Here is a 17,416-nt window from a genome sequence, read left to right on the forward strand (position 1 = left end):
AAAACATATGCTGGATAAGTTGGTGGTTCATTCTGCTGTGCCAACCCCAGATTAATTTAGGGACTAAGCGGAAAAGAAAATGAATAAGTGCCTTTATTCCTCAGGAATCGCCAGGGCTTAATTTGTGCCAGAACAAGCCGGATCTGGATCCAGCACCTCTGAAATCTGATCCAGCACCTTATTTTACTTATACATCCCATTCCTTTCAACCCTCCCGTTTTTCCCGGGATTCTCCTGTATTTTACAGTTCTATCCCGCTATCATCCAGTTATGGTATTTTCCTAACTTCTCCCGCATTTTCAGCTACTCTAAGAAAAGTGGCAAATAAACATTAAATAATTCATATGCAATCCTCAAAACAGTCATATAGCGGTACATGACTGTCAGCTGATGGCCTCCATAGTGATAAACAGATGCTGTTTCCCAAATTAATTTTGTACACGCAATTTGAAATGGAGAGAAAGTCTGGGTTTCTATCTGGAACAGACATATACACATAATTAATAATAATAACATTAAAGATGTCGAAGGCAACACATTGGCGCAGTAGGCACCCCAAAGTACATGTGTTTGTAACCTATTTTTTCTCTTCCTTAATTTCTCTCTTAACTCTTACACCGGTATATGCCCTTTTCAAAACATTAGAACAACTAAGAATGCATGAATTGTGTTTTATGTATTTCTAAAGGTGTCTTGTTTGGTGTCTTTCTTCTTCGTACATATTTCTACAGCTCATTTAATAATGGATGATAACTTCTATGCTTGCTGTCATTTCAAACCATGAGTTAAAGTTTTGTCTGACTGTCTTGTGATAGTACAGACCAGCAAAGAGGAACAAAGAAAGTTTCCCAACTAACTCTTCCTCTCCTGCCCTTAGTCAGCCAGCCAGGAGAGACAGGCAGTGACCTGACCAATACCTTTAAATACCTGCTACACCTACAAATCATCACAAAAGGTCACCGAAACATGGGAAGGCAGTTTTTGTACTGCGTTACTCACCTGACTCCACATTTTTTACAGTGTTTTCTGGAAAATTATAACTTAGTTTATAGTTTGCGTCATGCATATCCTCCAATCTGCGTCACAAACAAAAGAACTTCTTAAAAGACAATATCTTCCAAGCATCAGTTAAAAGTCACTTTAAGGTGTTTACACACTTGTTAGATTTGCCATTTTTTGTATCTAAACTCTTTATTTCCTCGCTTTATTTTTCTATTTTTTGTACCTTTGTTTGTTATATGTTGTAGTCAACAAACCACGGTATAACCATGTTGGATTGTCTTTGTATGCCTCACAAAAATGGTCACTTTAATGGAGATCCTTGCTACCAGCTTATTAAAGTTTGATAATACTTCTAAACCTATCCTAAATTTGGCATCGTGGTGGCACAGTGGGTAGCGCTGTCGCCTCACCGCAAGAAGGTCGCCGGTTTAAGCCTCAGCTGGGTCAGTTAGCATTTCTGTGTGGAGTTTCCATGCTCTCCCCATGTTCATCTGGGTTTTCTCCGGAAAGTCCAAAGACATGTGCTATAGGTGAATTGGGTAAGCTAAAATTCTCCCTAATGTATGTGTGTGAATAAGAGTGTTTGAGTGTTTTCCAGTGAGGGGTTGCAGCTGGAAGGGCATCCGTTGCGTAAAACATATGCTGGATAAGTTGGCAGTTCACTCTGCTATGGAAACCCCAGATGAATAAAGAGAGTAAGCCAAAAAGAAAATGAATGAATAAATATCCTTCACAATAGTTATTTTGTTAAATTAACTATAAGCTAATTTTGAATATTCATAATTAATAATAACTTGTTATTATTACTAACTAGTATTCATAAATTGAGTTAATTCCACTACAAAGGAAATAAATCATATTAGCCACTTTTCTTCCAACAGGTAAAATAGTTCTGTTTTTTTTTTTGGACAATGGATGAACTTTATGGGGGTAAATACAGAAGATGACCCTGCAGTCACTTGACTCTGTCATATCTCTATCTTCCTTCCCTCTATCTGACCTTCTGATAAAAAATATATATATATTTTTATATATTATTTTGCTTGGAGGTCTGTCAAAACACAGCCTTGTCTTTCTGATATGTCATGATCAGGACTGAAGGCCATTTCTTCTTAGTAACTGAACAGATAACAGAGGTTTGGTTGCGAGATTAAGACGTAACATTTGCTTGGATTTCTCCCCCAATTTGCATTTCTGTAAAGCTGACCCTTACAGTCAAAATCAGATCCAGTCTGTAGATCGAAAATAGAAGAAATTGATTGCATAATGATAGGCATAGAGTCTGATAAGCTTCAAACTATCCTTGTTTCTAAACGTAGTTTATTCTGTATTATTAGTAAGGGGGATCAAAGTTAGACGACAAAATAACTATTCCGTGTCAAGAAAACAAATAAATATGCCAGAACGACAACATCATATTTTATTAGACATCTTTAATGCATAAAGATTACCAATATCTCACATAAAAAAAAAAAAATAAAATAAATAAAAAATGCTAATCTACTAATAATCTAGCACAATTTTTCCTCAATCCTTTTGTAATTTATGTACATACATGGTTTGTTTTCTGCATCAGGAAGATCAATTTATTTACAATTGTAATGCAACTAATTTAATGATGAGGCAATTAAACAGAATATTAATTGCTTAATACAAATTAATTGCATACATTTGCCAATAAGTAGATTAGAATCAAAATCAGAAAGAGCTTTATTGTCAGGTATGTTCACACAAACTGTATGTGGGCTTTGTTTTCATGACAGAGCTTCTACAGCGCAAATATACAAATTGACAAGTGTATGTATAGGTATATTACATTATATATGCAGCTGTTATGTGCAAAATGACATGTAAAATACAGTTAATGTTGTTAAATAAATACATGTAATTGTGTATAAAAAGTAGTAATGTTTGTTTCACAATTACTATCATAAAGTGTTCATGAGATGGATTTGGTTTCTGTGTCTGGTTGTTCTTGTGTAACGACGGGGAGTGACACCAACAACAGAAGTTTGGATCCACGTGCAGGTTTATTAGAATTGTCAGGCAAGCAGTGGTCAATACCGGCAAACAGATGTATGAGGGCAAATCCAGAGTCGAAGTCAAAACAACAGGCAGTTGGTCAGAGGCAGGCAGCAAAAAGCATTAAATAAATAAATAAACAAGGCAAAGGATCAAAAACACGGCAAAGACAGACAAAGGAAACGCGTTGTAATGTCACTGTGACAGAAAACAAGACTCGGCAAACTGAAGGAGTGAATGAGTGGCTTAAATAGTGTGTGTTAATCAGTCTCTGAAAGTCCTCAGGTGTGAATGTAAATCAAGCTAAATGAGAAAGCAGGTGTGTGGGTGAAGAGCATGTATGAAGTTGAAGTCCATTACTGGCAGATTTGTAGTTTCATGAGTGAGTGTTTACCAGCACAATCTGGTGGTTTGTTCACTGGTAAACATGACATCTTGTGAATAGTGCTCATTAGCATGGAGCACACAGCAAAAATTCCAGTGTTAAATATACAGTGTGATTTTTTTGGTGTTGTTCAGTGTTAAAACTGGAGTACATTTTAATCCACGAGTGTGAAAACGCGTATATTTAAGAGTTTTTTTTCCAGTGTTAAACTTTTAACCCAATATGCAGTGTATTTCTCATTAGTGATGGGAAGTCCATTTTTTTTACTTGTTTTTTTTACTTGAACCGGTTCTTTAGGACAAACAGTGATCAAACCAGTATGTTTTACAAGTCTTGATGATATAATCAATTATATGATATAATAAATTAATTCTCATCAGAAGCAGTGAACTATATGCACATGCATATTCTAATAATATTAAATTGTTATTAAATAATCTTATTTTAATAAATCAATGTTGCATAAGATGATAATAGCATTAGCACAAAATAGTCCAAATAATTAGTTTGGTTCAGACAACGGTCATGAGCTTGAATGTGTTCGGCCGCTTCAGGAGTCACAGCACTTCACGCATGCGCACAGTTTTAGCTCTTAGGTTCTTAAATCGGACGGGTCCGAAAGAAACCGCATTTCGTTCACGTAGCTCTCGGTTCAGTGTACTTGTGATCCAAAACAGCTGCAACCGGTTCTTAACTCGAGAACGAGGTTCGAGAACCGTTGCAGCTGTTTTAGAACCATCAGTACACTGAACGAGAACCTGTTTCTTTAGGATTTTTTAAGCCGATGAAGTGAAGCACGTTCATACGCTGTTCGAGTAACTAAATAATTTAACTTATTTATTTTTTTTATCAGAGAAAGTGCCAGGCACGGTTAAAAAGCAAGGATTTTGAAGTAATTTGCGATTAGTGATTAATGGAGACTGTGAACAGTTTCAAACGATTCAGTTGGACTTGGTGAACTGATTCACTAGGACGATCCAGGTAAATTGAATGATTCGTTCGCGAATCGGACATCACTATTTCCCACGAGGCTCAGCTCCGAGGCTGTCTTTTCAGTTGGAGATCCCACGGAGGTTGGCTTGGAGTCTCCGAGTTCAGTGGTAAGTTTTAGCTGTTTTTTCTAAAGAAATGTTTGATACAACGATATTAAATACTCTAACGTTATAATTACATTTAGCAAATAGTTTAAATATTTGTAAATGTTTGTGAGAAGTGTTGCACGGCGTCGAAGCTAACGTTAATTCATTTGAGCATGTTGTAAGGCCATTGGCTTATTTCGCACGTGGACCCTAAACATATCGAAAAGATAAGTTAAATGGCTATGATTTCAGATTAATACAGTTTTAATCCTCTCGCGACGAAATATTTAACGTTATGTGTTTTAAAAATTAGTTTGTGACTATCACTGTGGGGTTTCCCGCCGTTGACTGCCCCTGAGGCAGCTGCATTTTGAAAATGCGCGTCCTTTAATGTTACACTTTGGTCGCACTTCGTTTTAAACGGCGAATTACAGCTTTTTTCCTTTTCTCTAACGATCCGTTCAACTGAATAACCCATATAACGTTAAGTTAGTGATGTCCGGCGTTATGATGAAATATGTGACTCGTCGAAAATTTTGACAAGGTCGCGCTCTTCAGTAACATTTTCACTCGGGAACGTGCTTGTCTCATGCACGTGACTGTGAACGCGCAGACGTCTAAACCAAGCAAATAGCATCAAGCTGTGCTGTAAAGGATATTTTAAATTCTGGGATTCAGAAAACGGGTTTATGGAAGAACTTTAATGTGATATTTTGTTGTTGCCTGCTGGTAGATTGCTATAACCAAACATGAGTCGAAAAAATCCTATAGTTCATTACAAATGCCAATTACTAAGTTCAAATTACATGTGATACAGGTAGGATTAAGATAGAAGTGTTTTCCCTGTATAAACTTACTATAATGTTTAATAAATTGACATTTTGTGTAAAATTTATTTGTTTTCTAAAACATTGATGACCAGATATCTTTATACAGTTGGATGTCAATTGATTAGAATGTCATTAAAAAGGTGATTAATTTTACTAATACAAAATGTGACACTCAGTAATTAGCTTTTGTAATGAACTGTTTTTTTTTTCAACTCAATCTCACAACTAAATGTTTAGTTTTAGCAGTCTACCTGCAGACAACAACAAAATATCACGACTACATTAAAATTCTTCCATGAACCTGTTTTCTGAATCCCAGGATTTGAAACATTTTTTACAGCACCGCTCGACGCTATTTGCTTGATTTTTGTGTCTGCGCTTTCACAGTCACATGCATGAACGTCATGCACTTTGCCGAGTGAAAATTTTACTAAACGTCACACCCGGGTCACAGTTTTCAACAAGTCACAGATTTCGGCACAACACCGGTTTATCAATATGTGTTCTTTTGAATCAAACTTTAAGCCTAATCAAACGAAAACTTGTTTTTTTTTCTTTAGCTACAATGCTCTTCAAAGTCATTTATGGAGGCAAAAAGAAGTTGATTAAGGTAGATGAAGTTGATTACAGCAGTCTAATAAAAGAAGGTAAGTTCTTTAATTATTGACTCCATTTTTGTTTTGACTTGCTGCAGGTGGAATGTCTTTTTTCAATTAATGTTATTTCTTTTAATACGTCAAGTCAAGAAGAAATTTTCCATCGAGCAAAAGGATCTGGTTCTGCAAGATGACACCGGTGTGGAGGTAGATGAAGATGTTTTCACTGACTTGCTGGAGGAGAGATCGCGTGATATACTTTGGAGAGTCATTGACCAAGATTCAGGCAAGTTTCTGTATGCAGGGCTTTCTGGTCCCATGCATTCAATGTTTAATAAACCACATCTGTTTGCCTTTTTTTCTAACTTTATAACAGGGCTCGAAATTAACCTTTTTGCTTGGTCGCACCGGTGCTACTAATTTAGGCGCATCAGCCAAAATTTAGTCGCACCCACCAATTATGAGCACCGTTACTGCAAGTTTTTTACAAACATATTTATTGCATTTGAAATCAACACTAATCAAACTAACAAGCAAAAAAAAAAATTAATAGATATGCAAGCGTAAGGAAAATATGTCTCAACGAAATCCAGTTATCACAAGAAAATACATTTTTATAACATAACTGAGTGACCAAAAGCATACACGGAGCGATCACTGGCCCTGCAGTTTATATCAGTGCAAGCCCGTTTGCGATGGTGTACGTGGTGTTAAATTTGACATATGCTGTCCGCCATGCAAGGGGCAGCTATCTGGCGATTTATATGAAGGATTAAACAGAAGCTGTCGTGCTAGATGTGGCAAACAGTTACCTGAAAACTCCATCCCACAGACTTTTCATAGCGGACTTGAAGCCAATGGAAGTCTTCTACTCTTGGAAAAGTGTAGATGGTGGATTAACATTCAGCACATAGTCACTAGTAAGATGTGTCATTTATAACTTTAGATGTCATGGTTTCTAAAACAAAATCTGCCAGTGTTATCTTCATTCTCATCTTCAGCGCTTTACAGTTTTTCACGGTAGTAGCTCTCTCATCCGACGCCAGAAGGCATGGCGCTGACTGAGTGATTGACAGCTGATATTAACCAATCATTCGCATTGTGCTAGAGCAGTGGTGGGCCAATAAGAAGAGCGTGAAGGTGGGGCAAGCATTTCGGACTTGGCTTTGTTTACTGCAGCAAGTTGACATGACAATTGTTTTAAACCATTTCTGTGTGCTGCGTTTCAAGTGCAGACAAAGAGCTTAGAGATGCATTCTGCGTGAATGTCTCCCGAATCCGCGAATATGGTGAACATTTTGCAGTAAAAACTGGTCGCACACAACAATTTTAAGCACTCGCAGAAATCCTCCCAAATATATTTTAAGGTTGCATAGATAAAATTTAGGCCGCATATGCGACCAAAATGGTCGCAATTTCGAGCCCTGTTATAATTATTTAAACTGGCCTCATATGTGGCGACAAGCTACAGTTCCATTAAAACGATATGTCAGATAACTTGTGCTTAAATTGTGAAATTGTTTTATCAAAAAATGTGTAAATGCTTAGTTATTCAACCATTCATGACTGAAATGTACTACTAAATTTAATATTTAAAAGTAAATCCTATTACTAAAATCAAATTAATGTATCTTTTTCAAATTAATCTTCTGGGTTTTTCCTACATTGTGAAGCCTTATTTCATCAGTTTTGTATGTGAACTGGCGACTGCACTTGTGACTGAGGGAGCGAGCAGCATCTTAAATACTGTTTTTGCTCTCTCTTGAGTCAAAAACAACTGATAGCCTACTATATTCGCAAGTTTGAAAGACCAATTCCATGTTTTATGTGATGCAAAGTTGTATGCTGAAAATCTCTGACATACCTTTTGGTTTTGTGATGTTAAACATTAAGAAGTTTGGCTTAGGGCAAATCTAATTTTAAAATTGCTTGGCACATCACTAGAATGCAGTACATATAACATGCTTTTTAATATTATTATTATTATTATTACTTTCAGAATGCACAGTCCTCGATTCTTGTAGCTCCCACTCAGACACACTAGTTCTCACCCCAAACCACCCTGAAACTGATGACCGTGCTGGGCCAAGCATGAAGAGACCTCGTTTTGATGAAGCTTTTGAGGCTAAGCAGGTAATTTTTAAATTTCATGATGTACTAGTTCAAGTGTTTGGCAGTTTTTTTCACATTTTTTTATTATGCGGACATTTTATTACTTTGTTTTTATTGTAGTTTGTCAGTGAAATTTTGAAAGAAAAGGCAGGTGGACTTGCCGTTTTGGCCGAATATAATGAACATGGAAAACTCACAGATTCAACCCGGCGACAGTTAGTCAACATCGTTGTTGCATACATAACTGAAAAAGAAGGGTAGGTTTCAATCTAACAATCATTGATACAATTTTTGTAATCAAACTGTTTTAGTGTTTTAACTTATTTTTCTTGCTCTTATAGTCGTGTCCCTTCCAAAGAAACAAAAACACGCTGTGCCTTGGGAATTGTAACTCTTTGCCCATCACTGAAGGATCCATACTCAAGAACTGGATATGTAAGAATTTAAAACTTATTATTATTCTACTGTACCTTATAGAAACATATTTTAGATTTTGTGGAACCATGTCACATTTCTAGTTCCCCTAATTGAATTAAATAAATTTTGTTGTATTCTTCATCAGTATTTTTTTAGTCTAGTGTAGTGACATGATCAGAAATTTTAAATGTTTGCATTTGATCTTATCAGCAGTCATTTTGTTTTTATTTAAGGAACATTTCTATGACCCCAAGAGCAATCAAGGATACATTTCATGGCGTCTGAAAACAGTTTCACGCCGAAGCAAAAGCCAGAGCACAAGAAATGCCAGGTCAAGTGCAGCATCGGATGATGAAGGCAACGGAGGACCAACAGCTAACAGAGCCAACTGGAACTATTTGGAAAAGCAGCTCGATGGCGACCAATGCAAAGAAGCCATATCATTTATGAGTCATTGTGCTGACAAGGACCAGATTTTTGAGAAGATGAAATTAACATTCAAGCACAGACAGCAGCTTATTCATGATGCAGAGAAGTCCAGCACAGCTCTTTCAGTTTTTCCAAGATTTCTCGACACAAAGGGATTGGTAAGAGAAAGAGACAGATAATAGTATTTTGTTGAGATAAAATTAGGTAATATGCAAAAAGCATGGTGTGAATTTTTTTGGTGTTTGTAATTGTTTTACAGGTTCTTCAAGACTTTGACATCAAATTTGGAACTGAAACCGCTTCCAGACTACTAGAACAATGGGACACTTTAAAGCCAAAGATCATCGCAGAGGCGAAAACGCTTAATTCAAACTTGTACCTAAACAGCCTGCTTGCAGCTGGCACTGGACAGAACCTGGAATGTGAATGGCAAGGTATTAAATGGTTTGTTATTTGTAAGTTTTTGGTTATTGTATTTGTTGTTGATCTACATGCTCTCTTTGTTCTTGCTTGCAGGATGGGACAGTGACATGTCCTGTCTTTTACTACTGGCTTTCCTTTTGCCACCTTCAGCAGGTGGTAGAAACAATTCAACAAAGATCAGCATTAAGGAGGCAATGGATCATGTTGTGCAGTTTCACAAGGTTTGCATGGAAACATTAGTGAGCTGTATTGTAGGTTACTTGTTTGTAAGAAAATCTGTTTTTCCACCTGTTTCAGGCTTGTTGCAGTCTAACTGAATATGTTGAGAAGACTGAAGGCCTGCAACCACATCTCCTTGCAGTTGGCTCTGCAAAGAATGCCATTCATGAGTTCTACATTGTTCTGGATGGAAAACTTCTACCATGTCAGGCAAAGTCATCCCTTTCTGCTTTTGACGAACTGTTTAAAGCGTATTTTGTTTTTAGTGTGTCATACCCCCACTCCTTAAATGCAATGTTTACATTTGTTCAGACAACAATCTACAAGATTGGCTGTGGCACAGTTCGTGAAACCCCAAGGGTAAAGGACCTACGAGCCAAACTTCTGAATTAGCTCTCTTGACTGACTGAAAATGTTCCGCTGTTTTGCTTGTAAAGCGGTACATTTTAACAATTAATGACCTCATTCGTCATCTAAAACTCATTCATGCTTATTATCCTGGGAAAAAATTGAACTTGAAATGTGCACAGAACAATTGCAAGCATAGCTTCATGACTTATGCCGGATTTCGAAAACACTTTCTAAAAGTAATGAATTTACTTCCAGCAAAGGATTTTGCAACAGCATCCCAGGTAGATGACTGTTTTAGTAGTCTGAATAATCCATTCACAAATCTAAACACAGAACACAAATGGAAAAAATATTTCAAAGACAAATGGGCTGTTGTCGATCCTACTGAGATAAAGCTAGGTGTACGATTTGACAGTAGATTGAATCGAGTGACAAGGACTTATGATCAAGTTCCTGTAACCGACAAGATCATTTACATTCCCCTTCTGAACACATTGCAGTTTATATTTAGGAATTCAGATATATGTAAACATATGACAAGTCCAAGTGCGAGTACATCTGTCTATAAAGATTTTTGTGATGGGGATTATTTTAAAAACCACCCACTTTACAGTAAACATAAAAATGCACTTCAGATACAGTTATACTATGATGATTTTGAATCTGCTAATCCGCTGGGCTCGAAGCAAGGCATTCATAAAATTGGAGTAATTTACTTTATTCTAAGGAACTTTCCACCCAAAATGAATTCAAGTTTAATGAACATACATTTATTGTCATTATTCTATGCACAGGATATTAAGAACTATGGATTTGATGCAATTTTGTGGCCCCTTGTTGAAGATTTAAAAGTCCTTGAAAGTTCTGGCATTCCAGTTCCTTTTTCCAAAGATCCCTTGTTTAGCACTATTGCACAGGTTACTGGCGACAACTTGGGAATGCACACAATTCTTGGTTTTATGGAATCTTTTAGTGCCCTTTACTTTTGTCGGTTCTGTTTAGTAGACAAAAAAACATCTCAGTCTGTTTTCAGTGAAGACGACACTAATATTACATTAAGAAACAAAGCGTTACAAGAACAGCACTATGCAGATTTGGTAGCTGACCCTAGCATTACTTCATCTTTTGGGGTTAAGCGTACATGTCTATTTAATGACTTAAAATACTTTCATATTTGTGACAACTACTCCCCTGATATAATGCACGACATCCTCGAGGGTGTTGGTCAGTATGAAATGAAGTTACTTCTTGATTATCTTTCTGGCATTATACCAAGACAAGACGTATGTAACAGAATCTATTCTTTCAATTATGGCTTTCTTGAAAGAAAAAACCGACCCACTAGATTAAATCTAGACATTCTGTTTAATACGGAACATTCCTCTGATATTTGGAGACCTCATTGAAGAGGAAAATAATTACTGGCGTTTATTACTATTGTTGTTACAGATCATCAACATAGTGTTTTCTCCTGTGATAACAGAAGGCATGACCTACTATCTGAAACATCTAATTTTAGAACATCATAGTCTTTTTAAAGAGCTATATCCACAAAAGTCTTTGATTCCCAAGCATCATTTTATGCTACATTTTCCACATTGTATACGCAAAATTGGTCCATTAGTACATGTATGGTCGATGCGTTGTGAAGCGAAACAAGTTTTTTAAAAACAGTATAAAAATTTAAAAAACTTCAAGTCTTTTGCTATAAAATACCAATATGCAATTGCGTATCATTGGGAAAGTTTACCCGTTAAAAATGTTGAATATGGACCTTTAAAAACTCTAGACCTTGATGATTTGCCATATCGTGACATTCTTAAAATGTATCCACATTTTTTGGACCGTGAGATCACAGTAACTTCATGGCTGAAATATTCAGGAACGGAATATCGTCATAATCTACTGGTGTTCAGTAAAATGGAGAAGGACTTACCAATTTTCAGTAAAATATGTGAAATTATTCTCATAGAGGACCAAAACCTTTAGGTAACTAAAGACTTTGAAACGCTTGGATTTGTTGAGCATCTTCATGCATACCATGTAAGAGAAAATAACACTTTTGGTTTGTCAAGAGTTGAGGATCTTCCTTTTTTCAGACCATTTGACTTACAGGCATCATATGGATTTGAAGAACCATATTTGTACATTGTTCCAGTGCATTGTTTTGTGCACGAAAATATTTAATTAGCTTGCACTAATTTCTGATTGTTTATCACATAAGCTGAATGTATTTACAGATTTTATATTGAAGTCAGAATTGTGAGTTTTTAGCTTGTTCCTTTTTTTTTGTGGCAGAAATGAGCTTAGTTGCTTCTATGGGCACTTTCATGTTTGCACTTTATGAAATAAGTATATGTTGTTTCAGGTAACCTCAGGTTTATGAGTTTTCTACGAGTTACAAAACAACAAGTTATATGATATTTCTATGAGTTACAAAAAACGAGTTATGATATTTCTATGAGTTACAAAATGAGTTATATGATATTTATATGACTTGCAAAACAAGGAGTTTTTAAACAATGGTCTTTTTTATTGCGCAGATGTTAATTCTATTTTCTTGCACTTGTGGAAACAGATTTTCTAAAGTTTGTTAAAAAACATTGAAGTTGAATGTATTGAAAATATTTCTAAAAAGTTTAATGAACATTTAATAAACAATTTTAAACATATTTGATCACTGTTATCTGTCACACCCACCAATTGATAATTAGGAAATAAAGGTAATATATTGACACTTTGAAGGGTACCACGCACTCCAGTTTGATGTAAAAATAAACTCTTACAGTGTTAAAATGGACACTGAGTAATGTACACATTTTATATATTAACACTTTGAAGGGTAGCAAACACTCTAGTTTGATGTTAGAATAAACTCTTACGGTGTTAAAATGAACACTGAGTAATGTACAAATTTTATACATTAACACTTAGGAGGGTAACAACCACTCCGGTTTGATGTTAAAATAAACTCTTACAGTGTTAAAATGAACACTGAGTAATGTACAAATTTAGTATATTAACACTTTAAAGGGTAACAAACACCAGTTTGATGTAAGAATAAACTCTTACGGTGTTAAAATGAACACTGAGTAATGTACAAATTTTATATATTAACACTTTGGAGGGTAACAACCACTCCGGTTTGATGTTAGAATAAACTCTTATGGTGTTAAAATAAACTCTTTGAGTAATGTACAAATTTTACACTTTAGAAAGTGTTATTTTAACTCCAAAATGGAGGGAGTCATATGTACACCCAAGGAGTGTTAAATTAAACTCAAATTGAGTTAAATGTACACTCATTTTTTTGCTGTGCAGAAGGTAAAAGTTCAAAGAGGGCAGTGTGCTGGGTGTGAGGGGTCCAGAATGATTTTGACAGCTGCTCACCCTGGATAAGTAAAGTTCTTAGTAGGGAGGGTTGTACCAGAGATTCACTTAGCAGTCTGAATATTTTAGTAACCTAAATTGTTCAAAACACTAATTATGTTGGAAATTTCTGCATACAGCTATAAAATGTTATCTAAATATAACAAAATGTCAGAATCACATTTGCTGTAATGCTATAAGAAACAACAGCAGCTCTTGTGTAATGTTGTTCTTGTTGCCAGTGTGAAAATTTTAGCTACATCATATGAAACAAATGTGAGACAAGAACGTGTATAATGTCATTTTTTTCCCAATTTCCCAGTTGTAATAGCAACAAATAATAACTTCTAGTTGATCATTTGGAAAGGTGGCAGAATGCAGATTTTTTTTTAGACTAATCATCTGTTGAACTGCATCCCAAACATCACAAATACTGCAAAAGACCTACTGGAACACCCATGGACCCAAGATTCTCAGAGAAATCAGTAAAGTTTGGTGAAGGAAAAATCATGGTTTAGGGTTACATTTAGTATGGGGGTGTGCGAGTGCACAGTGGATGGCAACAGCAACAGCATCAGCCAGAGGTATCAAGACATTTGTGCTGATTACATTACAATCCACAGGAGAGGGCAAATTCTTCAGCAGGACAGCACTCCTCATACTTCAATCTCCACATCAATCCACACAAGTTCCTGAACACAACAAAGGTTAAGGTGCTCTAAGATTGTCCAGCCCAGTCACCAGACATGAACATTATTGAGCATGTCTAGGGTAAGATAAAGGATAAAGACAAAGAATCTTGATGAAAGTCATGCAAGAACGCTTTCTTTGTCATTCCAGTGGACTTTATTAATAATTTGAGTCCTTGCAGAGATGTGGATGCAGTCCTCCAAGCTCATGGGAGTCATACACAATATTATTTTTTTTTTACACTGCAAGTTGACTTTATATTATATACTGTACATTATTTCTGTAAAGTGCCAAGACTTTTATCCAAGCAAAGTTGGACCTTATGTCCTAATTAAGTAGTTAAAAATCAAGTCATGATCAACTAGTGAGTTGTTTGGTGTTCCTAAAATTTGTAAAGGCGACAAGACTTTTGTCAGGTAGTGTGTTTTTTTTTTTTTTTCTGGTCTGGTTTCAAGTTTCAAGTCTAGTTGTATGTTCCTTGGTAATTCAGTTTTCTCTTTATGTAACCATTTACAAGCCAACAAGGGTATGGATGTGTACTGATTTTTATTTTATTTTTCAGGGTGTAGGTGACAGGAGGGCATTTTTTATTTTATTTTAGCCCCTGACTAATGTCATAATAGAGACTGTCATGGCTAGATAATGCTCTCCTGCAAAAAATTTCCTGTCAGCCATCCGGTTATCAGTCTAAAAAATATCCAAGTGCACATGAGTAAAATGGACTCAGTGTTGTGTCATAAGCTGTATTTTCTCACAAAAAACACAAACACGCAAGCTGTTTACTGCTTTGTGACACTTGTGTTACAAAACGGCACACATGACATAAATATGAACAAAATATAATCACATCAAATAATTACATAGAACACAAAAGATTGACATGGTTTCATTTGAATTGAATTAGTCAAAAATAAAGGGATTCTTAATTAAAGATGCAGTCACATAGAGAGATTTTGCTAGGCAGAACTGGTGTTTTGTCTGTATTCAATCCACAGTTGTAAAAAAAAATAAATAAATAATAATAATAAAAATTATTCTTCCACAGAAGTACAATATATATTGCAGACTGTGTCAAAGCAGCACCTCGAAAACTGTCTGACCAATACCGTTTGAAAACGGTAAACGGGAAATAGTTTGCCCTTGTGTAAAATTATTGTAAATGCTTCCACATAAATCAGATAATAGACTGTTAGGGAAATGATGTAGTCATATAATTACACATTTTCTTTTACGTGAGAGTATGAGGGTCAATTTTGAATGAAGCCTGGTTTATGTTTTATGTTCACTATGCTTGGAAAATTAGTGAAATTAATGTTAATTAGCTCTTGAAGTACAGTATATAGCAGAACAATCTTGTTTTACACCCAAACTGCAAGATTTAAGGTATCAAGCACCAGTTATGCTAAAAAGAGAAATTTTTTACCAGGGATCTCTGTGTAATTTGAAATATTCTACTCAAATCTGGATTAGTCTTAAATATGATTCAATAATTAAGACACTTCTCCCATTTTAAATAATATATTTATAATCCGTGATTTATGAGAGATTCATTGAGTGAATATATTTGCATTCATGTGAAGTGCTCATGAATTTAACATTGATTTCTTTTATTTCTGTTTCTCTAATGTGACTTTTTATAGCAAATTGAAGTTGAACTAGCATTGGCAGAAATGACATAAAGTAAAATATGGTGAAATGTAATTCTAGTCAAAGGGGTTTTGCAAATGACATTTTGTATTAAACTGAACTCAATCATTTCTTTAACTGACTGCAACTACACCAATGTTCTACTAATATTCTGTTGCCTGCCTGATATATTGAATATGTTCCAAAATTAGCCATTTTCTCATCTGACTTTTATTATTAGCCTGGTCGTTTTTGTAAAGAGGCTTTGATACAATTTGCATTGTTTATACCACTAAAGAAATGAAAGTAGCTTCACTTGGTCTTGAATTTAAACATGCAGCCTAAAAATATTGCATGAAAATATTAAATAAAATTAAATATATTTTTTAAATGTATTTCTATAGATTCTATAACTTTTACTAAGTATATTTCATTGTAGCAGCTTAACATAATTGAAGAAAAGGAAATAATAATATTAAAAAGAAACATAGTGATAATTCATATTTTGTAGCATTCCATCAAGACAGACAAGAGACTAGTGGTACAATGCTGATGTTCACTGTAAAAAAATTCCAGGGCTCCACACAATACATTAATGTTCTCCCATGTTTCATTCATTTTCTTTTCAGCTTAGTCCTTTATTAATCAGGGGTCACCACAGCGGAACCAACCACCAACTTATTCAGCACATGTTTTACACAGTGGATGTCCTTCCAGCCACAACCCATCACTGGGAAACCCATGCACACTCATTAACACACATACATACACTATGGAAAAGTTAGCTTACCCAATTCACCTGTACCACATGTCTTTGGACTTTATGGGAAACCAGAGCACACAGAGGAAGCCCACGCAAAGGCAGAGAGTACATGCAAACTCCACACAGAAACGCCAACTTACCCAGCCGAGGTTCGAACCAGCGACCTTCTTGCTGTGAGGTGACAGCACTACCTACTGCACCACTAAGTTGCCGTTCTGCCAACACAACTGAAGTTAACTATTATTGATTAAAAAGGATTAAACAAAAAACAATTAATTTATGACAAAATATTCCGAAGAATTGTTGTTTCAGTTCATTTTAAGTAGGTAGTTTGAACAAGCAAAACAAAAATATAATACTTTTAGTTCCACAATGTAAAAAAAGTCAGGTTTCACACAATTCCTTTATATTGCGCCAACAATAATTGATTATGCTTACGTAATTGTTTTAACAAATTTAAGTTGATTGAACATAAAACAATTTAGCTGCCTTTCCCCCAACTTACATTAAAATTGTAGTTTAAACATGCAGCAAAAGTCATTTTTCAATGTAATTAAATGAAAATTCTTTTATTATTATTTTTTTGTTTCGTTTACATTATTTTTCCCTGTATCTGTCTTCAGTAATATTTGTAATACATTTATCTTTTCATCAAACTGTCTTCTATTGACACAGAGTTTTCAGTTTCTCCCTTTGTCATTCTTTCCATAGCCCTTTTTTATGGTGTCTTATAGAGAAAGATGGTTGTTCTCTTGGGGAGCGACTGATCCCCATCCAGGCCTGAGCCAGAAGGGCCATTAAGGCGATGCATTACTCACCTTCCCATAGGGGCTGATGGAGGTACTTTAGCCTCAGGTTTGACAGGCGGCCCTATACATTCAGCAGGAACACAAAACAAAGCTTAAGTGGTCTGAGAGAACAAGACACTGCATTGATGTGAGACCAGGTATGATTACCAAACATGAACAATGAGTATAGATGGAGATACATGAGAATAAGTTTATTTGAATTCCTAAATAATATTATACAAGCTTATACCAATGTAATTATTATTGTCTCTAATAGATAAAATATGGTTCCCGCTTATTTTAAAATAGCTTAAA

The 17,416-nt window shown here is 35.4% G+C and overlaps 1 protein-coding gene across 1 annotated transcript; it reads left to right on the forward strand.

Moving 5' to 3' along the window:
* The first annotated feature begins 4,451 nt into the window (after window positions 1-4,451).
* Window positions 4,452-12,537, forward strand: LOC147843253 (uncharacterized). The gene is made up of 10 exons (XM_087262101.1): window positions 4,452-4,509; window positions 5,879-5,965; window positions 6,060-6,200; window positions 7,914-8,047; window positions 8,147-8,283; window positions 8,368-8,461; window positions 8,677-9,030; window positions 9,132-9,306; window positions 9,389-9,516; window positions 9,593-12,537. The coding sequence occupies exons 2-10, from the start codon at window positions 5,884-5,886 to the stop codon at window positions 9,905-9,907; spliced, it is 1,560 nt and encodes a 519-aa protein (XP_087118227.1). The 5' UTR covers window positions 4,452-4,509; window positions 5,879-5,883; the 3' UTR covers window positions 9,908-12,537.
* The last annotated feature ends 4,879 nt before the right edge of the window (window positions 12,538-17,416 follow it).

The sequence above is a fragment of the Danio rerio genome, chromosome 7, assembly GCF_052040795.2.
Source record: "Danio rerio strain M-AB ecotype USA chromosome 7, GRCz13ab, whole genome shotgun sequence".
Lineage (NCBI taxonomy): Eukaryota > Metazoa > Chordata > Actinopteri > Cypriniformes > Danionidae > Danio > Danio rerio.